Genomic DNA, 19,817 nt, shown 5'->3' with positions numbered 1-19,817 from the left:
AGGCCATTAAGCCTGCACTTGAACCAAAAGTGAGCTTGTTCCGGGGTAACTGTTAACTTGTTCTGATTCCACACTGGCTTCTTTCAGGTTATTCTCTGTTTTGACTCCACTTCTTCTGATAGCTTCTTCCAAATTCTAGCCCTTGAATTTTCTAGTTTATTCTCTCCAATTTGAACTTGGGTGAGCAGACAATTAAACTTTGACATGGAAGGTCAATACAATCTAACCCAGAATTCTACTTTGGGTTAGAATTTTACTATATGATCAGATATATTTAGCAAGTAATTGGCCATCTGGTGGAATAATATCTGAGGCATCTATTCAGATTCTGGTAATATCTTACTTTTTTTCTTAACTTCTTCTAAGTTAAATTTTGTTCTGATTTGTAAAAGAAAGAAAGAATAAAGATAAATTAGAAATTACAGGGAAGAAAAATGCCAATAATTTCATCACCTGCTTTCAACCTTCGTCAACATCTTAATTGCACTTCTTTCCTGGGTTTTTCTACGTGTCTTTGTGTGCATATAGGTCTTATTAGATCATGTGGTTTATGCAGGTTTTCTTGTAAATCTTGGTTTTAAAATTTGTCTTTATTTCAAAAGCATTTTATTATTTTTTTTTTAAATTTCTTAATGTTTATTTATTTCTTTTTGAGAGAGAGGGAGAGCACAAGCGGAGGAGGGGCAAAGAGAGAGGGAGAACAGAATCTGAAGCAGGCTCCAGGCTCTGAGCTGTCAGCACAGAGCCCTACACAGGGCTCAAACTCATAAACTCACAAATCATGGGATCATGACCTGAGCCAAAGGCGGCATTAACCGACTGAGCCACCCAGGTGCCCCAGCATTTTATTGTTTTATAAATTTTATTTTATTGGTTTCATAGTATTTTTTTAATTTAAATGTACGACACCTTATCTAAACAATCCCTTGTTATTAGATAATTGTGTGTAAGTATGCTATTTGCTACTACAAATGTTTACTATTTACGATCACAAATTTCCTATGACAAATAACAAACATTATATTGCAAAGTGCCAAGCAAGTTATTCTTTATGTCTTTCCCTCTTACCCTCTTTCACTTTTACCCTGAGACCATTTTTTCTACCTCAGATGTCACTGCAAGGTAAACAGTGATTGAATTCCTGTAACCTGAAGTAAAGACCATGTTTTCAGGGCTGTTTTCCTTCTCATGCATGACTATATAAAACAGAGCCTAGAGGAAGGAGAGGAAGAGGCAAAGTGGAGACACAAATGCAAGAAAGAAGACAGTCGACAGGGCAGAGGGCGCACTAATTGGAAAGGGAAGGGAAAAGTGTTCTTGGTGGAGGACCAGGCATCTGGGTGGAAGGATGCACAGACAAGCAGCCCTAACGGAGGACGGATCCCATATGTGGTTCAGTGGTTCTGGGATCTTCAAACATCCCTGATAAGACAGCAGGGACTTAGATCGCGTAGGGGGTGGTGACAGTGATGGTAATGGTGCAGTGAGAGGTCAGCCTCTGGCCCCGACTTGGGCAAAGCTCAACTTTTTCCTGGGAGTGGGCAGCACTCAAATTATACTGAGTCACTCTCTTTGAATTATGAGTAATTTCCTCAGGGTTAGTAGTAATGGGCGTTTTAGGAGGCTCAACTGTATCACCAAAGTACTCTCCCAAAAGGCGGTAACAATTTATTTTCCCACTGTGAATACCATACTTTGATGACTGCTTATAATAAGTTGTTTAAGATTATTGTAACTACTTGAGTTATTTTAGGAAAAATTAATTTTTAGACCCACTTATATTGATGTGAATTTGAAAAAAAATGTAATGAATAATGAGAGGAAAATCATGGTCTTTCCCCTGTGTCATATTGCAGACAAGTTTCCATAAAACTGGGATGATGACTTCACTTGTAAAAGACACTTGATGTATCAAATGCAGCCATATGTTCCAAATATAACAGATTACTGCCATGTGCCTAAGGAACAGTGTTGTGTAAGTTGAAAGAACATTTGAAATATACGTTTGCATTTCAGAAACCTTATATTGCAGACATGTTCACATTTCAATGACAAAGAAATAGGAAAATATGTAGCCTCATGCTTAGGGTATAATCAGTTTGGTGAGATACTAAGCAATATTAATTTCTAGCCCTGTATATAAGAAAAAAAGTATATTTAATTTCATTGGTATCCTCCTAAAAAGTTCTTGGTGGGGAGCGAGGACCAGAAACAACCGGCAGATAGAGAAAAGGATGAAGGGAAACTCACCGTTTAACATTTAAGAAAGCATCATATGCATGCTTGTCAAGGCTCACTTCTTGACTCTGAGTAGATTGTGACTATATCAGTGCTTCTCCTGATCCTGCCGTTTTAAAAAAATGTTCATAGTTTTTTCATCATGGACTTTTTGATATCGATTTTGATTTTTAAAGATGTTTCATTAAATTATTATTTATGTTGATTACTGAGTTTTTTGCACCCCTTAAGGTTTGCACTGGAGGTGACTGAGATACCTTATTACTGGCTCCACATGTTTGCCCCACTTAACTCTTTTCTCCCCTTTTAGTCCTGTCTCTGCTGAGGAGCACAGCATATTCACGTGACCACCAAAAGAATCCGAAGTTCCTGCTATATTCTCCCAACCAGACCTCCATCTTTCTTACTTCACTGCCACCAAATAAGTCGTAAATACATTCTGTTCCTAGATTTCTTCTCCTAGCTGGTTGTAGGGAAGATAATAATCTATATGGCACATGAATCTTGAAAAGTAATTATATTATTATTCTTTGGGTATATATATGTGTTTAAAAAGGATATACTTAAAGTTAAGATCTCTTCTTAGTTGCCTACTGTGGAAATCTATATTCTCCTGGTGCTAGGGAGATAGCTGTGACAAAGACAAGATTCTGGCTCTCATGGAATTTACATTATGGGAGATAATACCTATATGGAGGTATGATCAAGAATGGTGACATTTCATATACTTTGGCAAATATGGTGAGAATGTGAGAAAATGTGCATTTATGACCAGGATGGGAACATAATGGTAGGTAATATGTCGAAATATAAAAATGCGGGGTGCGTGGGTGGCTCAGTCGCTTGAGCGTCCGACTTCGGCTCAGGTCATGATCTCGTGGTCTGTGAGTTCAAGCCCTGCATCCGGCTCTGTGCTGACAGCTCAGAGCCTGGAGCCTGCTTCCGATTATGTGTCTCCCTCTCTCTCTGCCCCTGCCCCGCTCATGCTCTGTCTGTCTCTCTCTCTCTCTAAAATAAATAAACATTAAAAATTTTTTTTAAAAAAATGCATATTATTTGTGTCCCAGAAACTCCACTCTTCAGAGTCCAGCCCACAAAACTAAAAGCATCAGTACTTAAAAATATTTATTACCTTACTGCTTATAATGTAAAAAAGGAAAGAAAGAAATTTAAAAAATTGAATTAACCTGAATGTTCATCCAAGAGATTGCCTAAATAAATTATGGTAAATGCATAGCATGACTATAATTCAGCTATGGAAAAAAGTGAGTTATATTTTTATCTATTGCCCTAGAGGACTGTTCGTGGTATGTATGAGATTAATTCTCTTTTTATTTAAAATAAATCCTCCTCAAACAGAAAAATTCATATGTTTTCTCTCTATATAAGCATCAATATAAAATATTTATAGTTTTATGAGCTTTGTGGGAGGCAGTGATCAGGTCTGCTGCTCTGAAGCCAAGAGTAAAAGAAAACAGATTGCAGATAAACATATCTATAGCATAGCAATAAACCTGTGTTTATTGTTCATTTTTTCCCCCTCACATAACAAAAAGGCTGGAGGCATGCGTCTGGACTAGTGTATGACTTAAAGATGATATGAATGTCCCAGGAGCACCTATTTTTCTGCTTCTTATCCACTCTTAGGATGGTTTATGTCTTCCTGCGTCTTCATTTCAGGAAGAGAAAAAAAAAGAGTTGGGGTTGGGGGGCAAAGAGCCTCTCCTTGTGAAGCTTGCCTTTATGTTCTGGAAAGATTGCTTTCCCCAGGGACTTTCTTAGTAAGGCAAAAGATGAGGAAATGGGTGATTTGATTAATCAAATGTTTTTGTTCTTATAAAATGACCATACATTCCAGTGGGTGACCAATGCTTATATTAGAATGTAAAACTCAAAACTTATAATGAGAATATTTGAGTCCTTAATTATATATGAAAAATGCTTTCAAAAAAGAGGGCATAACTGAGAATAAACTGAAGGTGGCACCTGTTGGGATGAGCACTGGGTGTTGTATGGAAACCAATTTGACAATATATTTCATATTAAAAAAAAGAGGGTATCTCTCTCTCTCTCTCTCTCTCTCTCTCCCTCACCCCATCTCTCTCTCAATTTCTCTCTATATGTACACATACATAACATTATACATATAATATATACTTTAATATATATACTGTAGCATGTATAATAGATATGTATATATAATATACACACATGTATACACGATAATATATAATATGGCATATATGCATATATGTATATATAATAATATTATATATCTATATATGTGTATATATAATTATTGCTGTCTTATTTTCAGGTAAAGCCCCAAAACATGAGGTACCAGCTAGTTCCACTTTAGGTAAATTGCCAGTCTACCCATGCAGGAATTGCAAAGAAGTTTATAGAACATAATTTTGTGTTTTTAACCCCTTCCCCCATCCCAAAAGACAGGAGAGACTGAGAGGGTACACCGAGAATCTGTCTCCCCAACGTCGTCATTGAGAGGGCAGAAAAGGTGATGCCCTTGCCTTCAACTTAGCTAGAAAATGACCTTCTAATGGGACCCTTTGGAGGAGCTTAGTACTGGTCTTCTAGAGTTTGGGAGGATAGTGGACTGGTGCCTGATTCACAACTTGGCAGCCTAGTGAGCTGGGTGAGAAGCTGCTGTGGGGAAACAGAGGAAGCCTGTGGCAAGCCTGCCCTCCTCCTACAGCAAGCAGACAGCCTAGGCCGACTGGGAAAAGGGCGGAGAGAAGACAGAACTTTAAATAAAGTTGACAGCATTTTTTTTTCTGTTTCTTATTGCACTGAACTGAGCATGTAATTATAGGACTAAGATATTTTTGTGCCTAGAAGCAACTGGAGGACTTATCTAAGATCAATTAGAAAAATAATAGAACTTGCCCTAAATTTTTTCCAAGATGCAGGAAAGAAATAGCTTTTCAGAGCAGGCTTGAATAGGCAGTCAGTAACAAGAATAAACAGCATCTCACACGACTTCTGAGTATGTGTATATGTACATAGATATTCTTATGCAGGAATGTCATTCTTTAGAAGAATGTACAGGAGGCTGTTGACAGTAATTGCCTCTGGAGAAGGAAAAGGAGGGACTGGGAATGAGGAAGGAACAGAGAATCTTACTGCACATTCTTTGGACTCTGCATTGGTTAGCTTGGCCATATATCATTTAAGAAAAATTAATTTTAAGGGGGACACTAAACCCCTCCAGTGACTCTGATTTGCCTTTGTAAAACATTGATTATAAATTATGTAAACGTGCTGAAAAGTAGCAAGTTCTGATCAAAAGAATACCAATAAAAGAAGCTAACCAAGAAGTTGGAGAATCCTGAATTAGCAGTTTCTTGTAAGTCTGAAATGCTATCTACTTGTTAATCAAACTTATCTTGAGGAGTGAAAATCACAGACGTGTTCTCACGTGTAGTTATTTTTGTAGTTGAAATTTTCAATTATGAAAATGGCCAACATATATACTTTGTCAAAACAAGAGTTACACCCCTATTTACATGTGTACTGCTTAACTACCCCCAATGCCACCAGCACCACCACCAAGAATGATAAATACAAACTTACACTTTTCAAGTTCTTAAGAGGGTACTTTGCAAGTTATTTTTTTCTAATAATTTTATGTTTAAGTTTTGATCCACTTTAATTTTTCCAAAAGATGTAAGAGGTCAAATGTTGTTTTTTTTTTTCTTACTTTGTTTTGGTTTTGACCTGTTGATGTCTAGTTCAACACCATTTGCTGAAAAGGCTATCTTTCTTCCATTGACGATGATCTTGAGAGCCTTAAAGTCAAGTAGCCTGATCCTCCCACTTTATTCTTCTTTTTCAAAATTGTTTGAGCTATTCTTTGTTCTGAGCAAGAGTTCCATGATTTTGCAAATAAACCAGAAGAAAAATAATATTCCCTTTGGAGCACGACTGTGAGATTACGGGAGATGACACATATGAAATATCTAATATGGTACCTGGCATAAGATGTAGATACTTAGCTTCCTTTCTGTGGATTCTAAACCAACCATCAAAAATACTTCACACCTGCGCGGGCGCGCGCGCACACACACACACACACACACACACACACACACCCTCCCCTAGTAATACTTTATATTTTCAGTTTTATGTAAATGTGTTATATATGCAACCAGGTAAGAAATATATGTGAAGGAAACAGCTCAAAAGGACCAGCTGTCACTCCCATCGATATCTGCACATAGAAAACATCCTGTTGCCATTTCCTTCCCACATCCTCAGTTGTAGACCTAAGAAGCTCGACTAAGGATTACAATCAACTAGGCAGCTTTTGTCTCACCCAAACATCAGCAGAGTTGTTCTGATGCCCAACCACGACAGGGGGGAGAAACTGTGATTATAAATATCACCCAACTCATCAGAACCTGTTTCTGAGTAAGATACTGGCTGTCACTGACAAATTGGCAACATCCCATTCCATGTTAGCCCACTGGCCTCTATATTCTTCCCACTTCCCAGGTATACTGTGGCTTTTGCCCTTTCTCAGATTTGTCCTCTGGATGTCCACGTGGCCCTATCCTTCCGGGGGAGGTGGGGAAGGGGAGCTTCTCTGCCCTGTCTATTGAAATCACTACGCTCAACCCTATACTATTTGGTCTCCTTCCCTGCTGTATTTTTCCTATTGCCTCCTATCACCATCTAACATAGACACGTATATTTGATTTTTTGGTTAGATGACTTTATCCACTAGCATGTGAGCTCCATGGAAGCCGTTATTTCACTGCCATAACCTGTGTACCTAGAACACATATATGCTGGCATATAATAAGTCACTTGATAAATATTTATTGAATGAATCAAGTAGAGAGGGCTCAAAAATCCTTGGTGAATGTCATAGCTTTTGACTACAATATTTAAATTGAAGACCAGTGGCAACCTTACTAGGGAAGATGTTAATATCCATTTTCTTCTAGGAGAATGTCAATTAAATTTTGTTAGTGTTTATTTATTTTTGAGAGAGAGAGAGACAGAGTGCAAGTGGGGGAGGGCAGAGAGAGAGAGGAAGACATAGAATCTGAAGCAGGCTCCAGGCTCTGAGCTGTCAGCACAGAGTCTGACATGGGGACCGAACCTACAAACCACGAGATCATGACCTGAGCTGAAATTGGACGCCCCAATGACTGAGCCACCCAAGCGCCCCAGAAGAGTCTCAATTATATAAACACATATAAATAGATAAATTCATGTTTCACAAATTCTCCTATTTCCTTCCCCAAATCAACTCACTCTCCAACATCCACCCCAGAAAAATATGAGAGACTAAAGGAAAAATGCATCCCTTGTCCATAGACCTTCTCTTATCTGACTGGGCGACTTTCTCATACCTACATTCGGTTCAGAATCTGTAACCACTCACCTTCTTTACTGCTATTGTTGCTTCTAGCCAGAATCAAAAATATGCCAAATTGTCTTCTAATGGTTTCACTGCTTCCAAATTTGACCCTCCACAATCTTTATTTCCCAATCAGCCATAGTGTTCTAGACTGAGTTGTGGCCTTCTAAAATTCATATGTTTAGGCTGTAACCCCCAATGTGACTGTATTTGGAGGTAGAGCCTTTAGGGAAGTAATTAAGGTTAAACGAGGTCATACAATTAGGACACTAATCTGACAGGCTTCTCTCCTTATGATAAAGGACACCAGCAAGCTCAGTCTCTCTCTGCCATGTGAGGACACTGCAAGGCAACTGTCCTCAAGCCAGAAGAGAGCTCTCACCAGAGCCCAACCATACTGTTACCCTGATCTCAGACTTGCAGCCTTTAGAACTAGGAGAAAATACATTTTTGTTGTTAAATCACACAAGCTACCTAATACATGGAGTAATTCTTTTAAAACCTAAGACACACGAGGACCTCCCTCTGAGTAGAAATTTCCAATGGCTTCCCACTCCTCCCCGACTATGAAGTCTTAATAATCCTAGCAATTGCCTCTGGGAACCTATAAATTCTGGTTCCATTTCTAATACCATTTCCTTCTACTCTCCACATGTGTCATTTCCTTCAGTCTCACTGGCCTCCTTCCTGGTTCTTGAACCCACCAGGTATGTTTCTATCTCAGCGTCCTGCTGGAATCCTCTTTCCCTAGATATTAGCATGAATCACTCCTTCACTTCCTTCAGGCTCTCACTCCAGTGTTTTCTTTTCCATGAGCATTACTCTTGACTACATACTTTAAATTGCAAACCCTCTCCCTGCAGACTGCATTGATGAGCCTTACTTCCCCTGCTCTGTTTTTTTTTTCATAACGTTTACTTCCTTTTAACAAATCATATCATTTACTCATTTTTTATATTGTATTGTGTGTTTCCTTCTGTTAGAGTACATGCTTTTGTCTGTTTGGTTCACTGAGTATCCCAAGCACTTTGTACACTGCCTACCACATAAAATGCATTAAATAATTATTCATTAAATACAACTGACAGATAGGCAAATAACCTGGATTTTAGTCCCGATACTGCCCCTCCCATGCTGTATGACTTGCCCTTTATATCTCTTTCTTTGTGTGTAATACAAGAACTTTGGATCATACTGGAAAGAAAGCCTACTTCTTTCCAAATGGTCCTGACTGGATTCTTTCTCACTAGTATGCTCTTTTGTTTATACTTATGTGGTCCTGCCCCAGCCTTCAGTAAGCATGCTCTTTCCTTTCCCAGAGCCTCCCTCCTTGGTTCATGATGTTGACAATCAGCAAATATTGGATAATTAAAATTATTTTGATTCACAGACCAAAAATGTATAAAAGCAATTTCTGAAAATACTGTTCTGTCTTACAGTGTTAATTGGTCTCTAGTTCTGATTTCTAATCCTAAAATCTATGTTGGAATAGTACGAAACTACCTACAACTGTTGAGCTAGGACTTCTATGATATATTCTCTAAAAATATATTTATGATTTCTTCACACAAAGAAGAGTCACTCCTGGTAATACTGAACATGTTGCTTTTACCTTTTAAATACTGAAAAAAGTTTAAAGATCTTAACTCTCTTATGTCCTCCTTTTGGTATATTAATGTCAAGATATTTGAGAATTCTGCTAGCAACTTCTCACAGAAGATATTATTGTAATGAATTTAAAGTATATGTTTCTAAATGTCAGTTTAATAGACCTGCAAGTTCATAGTTAAGTTGTACCATCACTTCTTATGCAAAGGTATACATAAGTCATAACTTCCTTTTAGCAACAAAATGTTTGGTTTTCAATACCCTCAAGAATTATTGCAATAAATGCAAACAAACATGATTCCAGTTCCTAGTTGTAATGGACAGTGAGTCCATAAACTAGATTGCCTGAAATAAGCTAAACTTTTTAGTGATTTAGGTGACATTTTCAGCTGGTATTTAGTGATGACCTACTACGCACAGGTATTGATTGCTGAGGATTAAAAAAAATAAAAGTTCCTTTCTTCAAGGAGCTCACAGATTAGTAGGAATCAACTCATGTTGAAATAATGAGTTTTAAGACAAAGCAAAATTTGAACATAACTCCTTAGTGTTTTTTTTTATTTCCTAACTTTTTTTTTTTTTTTTTTTTTTTTTTGCCAGTTAAAGCCAAGTAAAAGTAAATTCCCCGTTTTGAAAAATCAGGGGAATTAAAACAAATTAAGCCAATTATCTACATATCAATTAGCATACAGAGACATGGAATTATTTTCTCAAAGGTTAGAAATAGTCATTTATAAGTGCTGCTTGCATCGTTTAAAAAATAACGTATTATCAATAAAACATTTTAGAACAATATTTTTAACAAATTTCAATCCTAAGAACTAAAACAGCACAGAGGTGGATGTGCCACACACAATGCAGACTAGTAAATGTAACCAAGGGCTAGAGGTTACGGTGCAGAACGTTCCTAAATGGTTTCCTGCAGAAGGTTTGTGCCCTGGTGGGAAGAGCAACCTAGGTGGCGGCAATTACTTCTTAAAAGTCTCGCTCTTCCCAGCCAGGCCGGTGGAAAACCTAAATGGTTTCCTGCAGGAGGTTTGTGCCGTGGTGGGAAGAGCAACCTAGGTGGCGGCAATTCCTTCTTAAAAGTCTCGCTCTTCCCAGCCAGGCCGGTGGAAAACCTACTGGCACACAAGTTCTGCCTTCGGTCTACAAACACTGCTGGACACTGGAAACTAAGTTGGAGGAGTGATATGATTGGCTAAGAAATGAATGACGCAACGTACCTCAGGCCCTCTGAGAATCGGCCTCCTTCTCAAATCCCGCTTTCCATTGGTCCTTACGGCAAAGAGGGCAGGGACATTTGCTGAAATTAACCTCTGGGTCGCAAACCCCGAGCAAAGATGGCGGCGGCCAGGTGTTGCAGGCTAGCCCTCCGCGGGTCGCGGCTGTCATTGCACACTGCGGCCGAGGCCGCTGTCGCGGCTCCAGAAGTGACCGGCGCAGTTGTCGCGGCGGCCCCCGTCGCGCGCTACCCGCCGATTGTGGCCTCTCTGACTGCCAAAAGCAAGGCGGCACGGCAGCGGCGAGTGGAGCGGTGGCAGGCGACGGTGCACGCGGCCGAGTCGGTGGACGAGAAGCTGCGAATCCTCACCAAGATGCAGTTCATGAAGTACGTGGTTTATCCGCAGACCTTCGCCCTGAACGCTGACCGCTGGTATCAGGGCTTCACCAAGACAGTGTTCCTGTCGGGACTGCCGCCGCCGCCCGCCGAGCCCGCCGAGCCATCGCCCACCCTGGACCTGGAGGCCCTGCGCGCCGCCGCGTGTGACTGCCTCCTGCAGGAGCACTTTTACCTACGGCGCAAGCGGCGCGCGCCCCTCTACCAGGACCGCGAGGCCATCGCCTCGCCCTTCCTGGATCAGCTGGTGGCGGCCCTCGTGGGCCTGCTCAGCGCACACAACCCTGCTCTGGCCACCGCCGCCCTCGGTGAGCCTTGGGGCCGCCACGTCGGGCGAGGGTGATGGGGGCTGTTCATGTCTTTCTCTCTGCGTTGTCTTTTTTTTTTTTTCCCTAGTCCTTTCGCGCCTTGCTGGGCGCCACCAGGTTTAACAGTACTGAACTAGCAGTCTGGAGACTGGGTGGGTTCTCGGGCCGGTGTTGCCACCTACTAGCTGTACAACCTTGCACGCCTCCAGTCCTTGGCTCTGCTTTGTGAAGATCCAGCCAAACGGAAGAGCAGTGTTGGTTAGGAAAAGGGGCTCTTAGAGGGGGGACAGACCTGGAGTTGGCTTTTGGCTCTTCCACCAAAACGTCCCGTGACTTTATGTCAATTCACTACCTCATAGAATTGTGAACATTAAAGGTGATAGGGTGATAGGGATTAAAATACCTGACATTTACTAAGTACTTACTGTGTACCAGGCCCGGTTCTAAATTTTATATGTGCCAACCAATTTAATCCTCACAATAACCGTTTATGGCAGGTAGCATTGTTTTATAAATGGGGCAAAACAGCCTGAGGTACGAGAGCCTCTAGCTGGTAGATTGGAATTAAGGATTCAAACCTAGCCATTTTGGGCTCCCAGGAAACAGCAACTTTTATGAACTGCTTAGTGCAGACTTGAAAAATAATTAATGGATAGTTTTAAAAGTCAGTGTTTCTGACGTCCTGTTTATTTTATATCTACCGCCTAGTGGGTGTCTTAATAAATACCTGTTGGATTAATGTTATTATTGTAAGTGTAGATGTGTGTTCAGCTGAGTTTTGTAGCGTGCGTGCTACTTTACTTCGCTCGCAGTTGGGAAAGAAGTGGTCTTGAGCGAAGCCTCACCGATTTTGACTCCTAATTGTTGGCCTAGGGAAACTTGCTTGACTTCGTCAAGACCCAAATTCCTCTTCTATAAAATGGAGGTGATGACAACCATACATACCTTTGAGAGTTACTGTGAAGATGGAATTAGTAATTTTTTAATTTAATTTTTATATAAATTTTTTTTTTAACATTTACTTATTTTTGAGAGAGAGGCAGAGCGTGAGTGGGGGAAGAGCCTAGAGAGAGGGAGACACAGAATGCCAAGCCAGCTCCAGGCTCTGAGCTGTCAGCAAAGAGCCCGATATGGGGCTGGAACCATGAGCTGAGCTGTGAAATCATGACCTGAAGCAAAGTCGGATGCTTAACCGTCTGAGCCACCCAGGCGACCCTTGAATTAGTAATTCTTAAGACAGCTCTGACTACTAAAAAAACTTACTATTTTTCATGAGTGATATTCCTGTTGGTCTTACTTTCGTTGTTTATTCTTAACTGAGAAACCTCTTTCATTACAGTGTTTAGTGTGTGATGCATCGCACAAGTAGACAATAAGTGTTTGAGCGTAAGTCCTGATCATTGAAGTTAAATCATCCTATAAGACAGACTCTATCTTACATCAGAGTAATTTTTGATATATTTTTAATTTACACAATTATTCTTGAGTTCTGTATTGCTGGTATTTTAATAATAACCAAATTTATCTAAATGACGAGATGAGAAAATTTTGAATATCTTTTGATAGATTGTAAACGCCCAGTTCACTTTTACTGGTTGCGTGGTGAAGAAATTATTCCTAGTGGTCATCGGAAAGGTCGAGTTGATGCTCTGCGATACCAAATAAATGATAAACCACACAACCAGATTCGAATGTCCAAACAACTCCCAGAGGTAAGGATTTGTTGCATTATATATCTACTGACATCTGGTGAGGAAATGTCGTAGGCAGCCTAGGTAATGGGCTTAGTAGGATAAAAAGTTTTGGATGGGTCCCTTTTGAGTTTCTTGCAAGTACATCTTATCTGAAATTCTTTTTTAGCTTTTTAACCTGTTATGGAATGTCTAGACCTTAAAGGTCAAATAATCATAAGATTAAGGCATCAGTTTTCAAGGCCATACTTTTTCTTACTATAAAAACAGAAACAATTGAAAATAGTTTATGATAGTAATTTATAATAGATTACACTGCCTGATCATCAATCAAGGCATTTTTATAATTATAAACTGGTCATTTTACATATTACAGTTCTTTTGGAGAAAATAAGTATATTTTGAATGTTGTCTTTGCGTCTGTATCAGAAGTTGGCACATTTTTTTGGTAAAGGTCCAGACAGTAAATATTTTAGGCTTTGGGGGCCATAAGTCTGTGTTGCAACTATTCATCTTAGTTCTTAAAATACTGTAAAAGCAGCTATGGACCATATGTTAATGAATGTGTGTGACTATGTTGCAGTAAAACTTTGTCAAGTAGGTGGCTGGCTGGATTTGGCCCACTTGGTGGTGTTACCAAATCATTTTGTAAAAAAAAAAAAAAAAAAATCTCAAGATTTTTAAATCTATTAGGAATGTGAGTAAAATGTGTACATACTAGTGTTTCTGTGAATTCACTTATGACTTTCCTTTAAGTTTGTGCCGCTGGATTATTCTGTACCTGTCGAAATCCCTGTGATGAATTGTAAGCCAGACAAACTTCCATTATTCAAACGACAATATGAAAATACCATATTTATTGGTAAGTTTCCCCCTTTTTTAAAAAAGTTTTTCTTTATTTAATGTTTATTTATTTTTGAGAGAGACAGAGACGGAATGAGAGTGGGTTGGGGCAGAGAGAGGGGGAAACACAGAATCTGAAGCAGGCTCCAGGCTCTGAGCTGTCAGCACAGAGCCTGACACGGGGCTTGAACTCACGAGCTGTGAGATCATGACCTGAGCAAAAGCCGGACGCTCAACCGACTGAGCCACCCAGGCGCCCTGGTAAGTTTCCCTTTTGAAATATTGTGCCATCAATGTGTCCAAAGGATCCCATGCAAATTTACGTAATTCTTGACGACAAGAATTACAAGTTTACATAGTTGTACACATAGTTTACAAGCAGTATAATCCATAATCTCAGGTTGTTGCAATATGCATGAAAATTGAGAAGAAAATATTCTTTCATCTCACCATTTAAAATTTTACTGTTTCTACTTAATTAGCAGTACTTTAAAAAATAGCTACATGTATTAGGCTTTGTTGATTTATTGTGTAAAAAAAGTAATTTGTATTTTTTCAAAAGTAAACCAGTATAGAATCAGACTTGAGGCAGTGATTGTTTTTCTTTTTTTTTTTTTATAAAAGCCTTCTGTTAGTACCACACACTGTGATAACCATTAAGAATATAAAAGTTAATAAGGCCTGATATCTGTCCTTGTGCAGCTTGTACTTTTGCTGTCTTTTTGTCTATTAATTCCTAGTCGATTTGATGGTTTTTAGAAACCAGCTTTATACTAGTCTTCCAGACCTGCTCCCTCTGGGTCATTATGGCCTTAGAGTGAATTATGGGAACTGTTGGTTGAAAAGACTACTACTAAACTCAAGAATATCAGCATTTTATGAAATATTGGCTATTTTTTCCCTATTTGGAAATATAGTGTAAAAGTCATTTTTTAAAAATAAGAACAAAGTATGTAGTTATTACATTAAAATGATAAAGGAAACTTTTAAATAAATTTCACATACATTCTCTTGACTTACCCTGTGTCATAGTGGGCTTGATGATAGCTAGCAGATTGTACTTTCACGTGAAGTTTAACTTTATTATAATCCATGAAATAAATAATAAACGTTCCCAATTGTGTATTTTGAATAGTGATCACATGATGTGTAGAGGAGAAGGGTGGGTTTGAAGCAAAGACTAAGGACGTGCTGCAGATGTTCACATGTACATTTCATCTGAAATGTTTTCATTTTGGGGCGCCTGGGTGGCTCAGTTGGTTAAACATCTGACTTCAGCTCAGGTCATGATCTCGCAGTTCGTGAGTTCAAACCCCGCATCGGGCTCTGCGTTGACAGCTCGGAGCCTGGAGCCTGCTTCTGATTCTGTGTCTCCCTCTCTCTCTGCTCTTCCCCCTCTCATGCTCTCTCCCTTCTTCAAAAATAAATAAACATTAAAAAAAATTTTTTTAAAAAATGAAATGTTTTTATTTTGCTCTAGGCTCAAAGACGGCAGATCCATACTGTTATGGTCATACCCAGTTTCATCTGTTACCTGACAAATTAAAAAGGGAAAGGCTTTTGAAACAAAACTGTGCTGATCAGATAGAAGTTGTTTTTAGAGCCAATGCTATCGCAAGCCTTTTTGCTTGGACTGGAGCACAAGCTATGTATCAAGGTAAAACTAATTTTATGCCATTGCCGTTCTTGGGAGATTTCTGTGACATTTTAAGAATTTACCGGTTTAAATTGTTTTCTTTGGGTTAAGATGTAGGTTGAATCTTATCACGTTGAAAACTTTGGTTGCGGTTTTGCAGTTTCAACAAAATATAGTTGTTTTAAAACTCATAATTAAATGTTTAACATTTGCAGTTGGCAAGTGGCATTTAGATAGTTATTTTGATCTTTCACTTTGACCAGTTTTGTATGAATGAATTTTATTCTGATGTTCTCAAGCATGTGAATAACTATAACCAACCAAGTCAACTTTGTAGATGATGGCAGCTTTCTGAAGCCGGAAAAGGAAAGTGCTTTGGTGGATTAAATTTCAGATTAAATTATGACTATCCTATGTAATATCTTTGAGGGCTATATCCAGGATGTGGTGGATTAAGAGGGTGTTTATTCATTCAGTAAATAGTGAATGCATGGTTTTTATGAACCAAGCACCGTTGGCCTTGGAGATAACAGTGTTGAATTGAGGTGGGCAGATCTCGCTGTCCAGGAGCCTATAGTGAGAAGAGTAAAGGATAATAAATGTGTAATACTTTTAGCTAGTGGTAATATTATGGAGGAAAAGTACTACATAAGGGATAGAATGATTTATGGGGTGCAGATGGGATATGGAACAGAATCTGTTTAAATGGAGTAATTCAGGAGAGGTCTCCAAAAAATGACATTTGAACAAAGACCTGACTGTTGAGGAGCTACCTAAGCATAAACTTGGGGGAAAGACACTTTTCAGGCAAAAGGAATACAACTAAAAGTCTCTGAGGTAGGAACAGAGTTGAAGTATTTAAAGAACAATGAAGAAAGGGAGGGGGAGGATGATGGAGGAAGAGATAGAGGAAGCCAGCAACCATATCACTTAGGACTTTGAGAGCCCAATGTGAAGCATGGGCTTTATTACAAAACCCGAAGTGATAAACTGTAATATGTAACCAACCAGATTAATCCTATATGAGTTCCCAGGAGGAATTTTAATACTGATTTAATTACTTCCAAGCTCACTTTTTTCCATATCTATCTATCTATCTATCTATCTAGATATGTAAATATGTATAATTTATTGTAATTTATTACTCACAATTGTTGACTTAAATGGAGAGAATGAGAATAGGATTGGACAGAAGCAGAAACAGAGGAATCTTTCTCAAAGATAGATTAGAGTGGCACTGTTTATGCATTAAAGATAAAGTGCTTCTTTTTTCCTGTAATTAATTACACAACTAACAATATTATTCATTGGCTATCTTCATTAAGGCTGATAGAAGCTATGTATGAAGAAATAATACTACTGCTTGGCCCTGGCACTAAGTACTAAAACCAGTCAGTCTAGAACAAGAAGCAGCCAGCAAATTTGAGTAGTAAAGGCTTCAAAGGCCTCCTGGAACCTTATGACACAAGATACACAAGACAAAATGACGGCACCTCATAAAACCAAATTTGAAATATGTAAGGGAAGATATAGAATTTGTCTAAGGACATGATTGAAGTCCTTAGAATGTCTGAAGGTATGTTTTTTAGGTTTGGTTGAAGTAAAGGGCCATAATGGTTACTGGATGGCAGGTGCTGCTGGTGCTGGGAACATGGGAACATATTTGAAGTCAGTAATGATGCACGTGGTTAGTACCAGATACAGGGGACATTGGCATAGATCGAGCTTGCTGCTTTTTTTAGGTGAAGTGAATTAAGGTTGAAAGCTGTTGAAGGCCCAAGTTGTTGAGAATGTGTCCTGAGTTTGGGGATGTTAGAAGGGAGGAAATAATTTTTGATGCAGAAATAGAATATAGGGTTAGAATGGAGAAGATGAGGAAGACTTCAAGATCTTCAGGAATTTGGTAGATAAAATATCTAGGTTTCAGGTGGTATTTTTGATCCCTCTAATGTGTATATTTTGTTTTGGTAAAATATATTCTATGTGTAAATTTCAGTGTAACTTTTTTCTATAGGATTCTGGAGTGAAGCAGATGTTACTCGACCTTTTGTCTCTCAGGGAGTGATCACAGATGGAAAATACTTTTCCTTTTTCTGCTACCAGTTAAATACTCTGGCACTGACTACACAAGCTGATCAAAATAACCCTCGTAAAAATATATGTTGGGGAACACAAAGTAAGCCTCTTTATGAAACCATCGAAGATAATAATGTGAAAGGTTTTAATGATGATGTCCTACTTCAGATAGTTCACTTTCTACTGAACAGACCAAAAGAAGATAAATCACAGCTGTTGGAAAACTAAGAAGAAATCATTGATTCGGGACTTTGGGGATACTTAAATTTCACTGGAGGAAAAATAAAAGGAATTTTAATGACGAGACCTGTAACTGTCAAGTGCATTATTTTGAGACAAATATTTCATATGTTAACCTGTGATTAGACCTCTCATTCTGCTCAGAGTACACACTGAAAGATTTCATTTGAAATATAGTATGTTGATTTTAAGGTAATTTTATTCATATATGACTAACTGATGGGACTGAGCTATCTTCAATCTCTGGTATTAATTACATGTTATTTTGAAAGTATTTTAAGGGCAGTAACTCAAAAGCTTGAGTATGTAGATGTGTTATAGTTTTCTTCTTTGTTTTTATTTTTTTCATTAATAGCATGATAGTTTCAGAGTCCTACTCAAACTGAACAGTATTTTGCAAGGATAGGAAACTGAGGCCCAGAGGAGTTAAGTGAATTTTCCACAATTTCACAGATGGTTAATAATATAGCTGATGAAATATGTGGAATTTAGGTTCTTAGCACTAAGAAGTAATGTTAATATATTTCTGTTTATGTAATTTGCTCCATCCCAAAGATTATGTTTCAAAATCAGTTGTCAGTTGATAAAATTGTTAACTTTGTTGAGAATTAGATTCATTTGAAACATCTTAGTGAGGAAAAAAGAATTACCTTTGTATAGTCATGCTGCTTTTTATTTTATATAACCTCCTGTTATGAATATTTAAAAAACCCCATTATGTACTGTAGTCATATGAAAATCTCTGTTCCCACCCTCCTCCTTTCCTCCCTTCATTCCTTCCTCCTCTCCTTCCTTCCTTCCTTCCTTCCTTCCTTCCTCCTTTCCTCCCTCTCACCCTCCCTCTCTTGTTATCTTTCTTTCAAGATGGAGACCACAGTTACATTGATAGATTCCTCAGCCAGAAGCCTGGGGATTATTTGCCGCAAATGATTGCTAAACTAAAGGAATAACATTTGAACAATGGCATTCAATTCAGCCAAGAGCTTCCTTTGCAAGGCAGTGTGCTATGTTAGTTTCAGTTTACCCAGAAAGCCATGTAATTACATACCACCATTTGTTTAAGCAGTTTCCAAACCTTGGAATACTGTTCTCTACCCGGGGTCCTGTCTGTTCAACCTGTCTATTGCATTCCCATTTACCCCTGATGGAAAAATGCAGATGTGTAGAGAGAAGCGACCTTACCAAGCTCCAAGTACAATGACACCTTTCTTAATCTTAGCTTTCACTTTCTAACTCTGTACCTTGAGCAATTTGAGTTGCCATCCTTTATTTCTGCAAAACAAAATTATCTTCCAAAGTTTAAGGATTAAATGAGCTAGTGCAAACTAAAGTGCCTTTAAAATTCTATGTAATTAAGATATGTTGGATTCAGTAGAAATGCCATTGCATTCCCTAAACTGATTATATTTAATTCATGTTTCATTTCCATCCTTTGAATACTTCTAGCTCTATAGTAGCACCTGTTTTCATTCTCTTGTAATGATATTTCTCATGACAAATGGAGAACATAACACATACATACATACATACATACCTATATGTATATGTCAGGACTTCACATAGCACTTAAGTATATTCTAGAGCGTGATCTAGATATTTTACATGCTAGCTTGTTTAATCATCACAAACATTCCATGAGCTAGATACTATTCCCATTTTGCAGATGAGTTAAGAAGGCACAGGGAGCCTAATAACTTCCATCGTACAACTAGAATATGGCAGGGTTGAAATCTGAGACCTGGTGCTCAGACTCCAGAACCTACTCATCACCACTCTGGTGTATATTCTTCAGCAATACACTGTAGATGTCAGTGGTGCAGTTGTATAACAGTGGCATAAATTTAGATAAAGGATAGGTTAATTCTGACTAATAGGAATCCTGGAAATGTGTGTTAGCGCAAGTGGCATTTAAATTGGTTCTTGTTAGATGGCATTTTCCAAAAACAGAGGGACAGTCAGTGAGGGGATGGAGCTGTGAGTGAAGATGGAAAGCTTCAGGACGTACTTGGGAAATAGGTAGTCGCTTGATTTATGCAAGTTGGATGTGGCCTAAAAGCAGTTGGGGAAAACAAAAATTATTTATCAAGAAAAAACGTCTTAACAGGTCTCAGACTTCTGCATAGCTCTGAACATTAGGAAACAAAGCAGCAATGTTACAGACTTCCAGAGG

General features: G+C 38.6%; 1 protein-coding gene and 1 long non-coding RNA gene across 2 annotated transcripts in view; one reads left to right on the top strand and one right to left on the bottom strand.

Moving 5' to 3' along the window:
• LOC122494024 overlaps positions 1–10,555 on the bottom strand; it is an 81,845-nt gene extending 71,290 nt beyond the window's left edge. The window contains exon 1 of the long non-coding RNA XR_006300088.1: positions 10,459–10,555. This is a non-coding gene — a long non-coding RNA (uncharacterized LOC122494024). The remainder of the gene's footprint in view (positions 1–10,458) is intronic.
• Positions 10,556–10,575: 20 nt separating this feature from the next.
• On the top strand, positions 10,576–17,713 carry MRPS30 (mitochondrial ribosomal protein S30). Its single transcript, XM_043598852.1, has 5 exons — positions 10,576–11,161; positions 12,728–12,873; positions 13,609–13,714; positions 15,176–15,352; positions 17,346–17,713. The coding sequence occupies exons 1-5, from the start codon at positions 10,576–10,578 to the stop codon at positions 17,633–17,635; spliced, it is 1,305 nt and encodes a 434-aa protein (XP_043454787.1). The 3' UTR covers positions 17,636–17,713.
• Positions 17,714–19,817: the final 2,104 nt, after the last annotated feature.

The sequence above is a fragment of the Prionailurus bengalensis genome, chromosome A1, assembly GCF_016509475.1.
Source record: "Prionailurus bengalensis isolate Pbe53 chromosome A1, Fcat_Pben_1.1_paternal_pri, whole genome shotgun sequence".
In the NCBI taxonomy this organism is placed as follows: domain Eukaryota; kingdom Metazoa; phylum Chordata; class Mammalia; order Carnivora; family Felidae; genus Prionailurus; species Prionailurus bengalensis.
The sequence above is the reverse complement of the archived record's forward strand: the minus strand, read 5'-3'. Positions and strand labels throughout refer to the sequence as shown.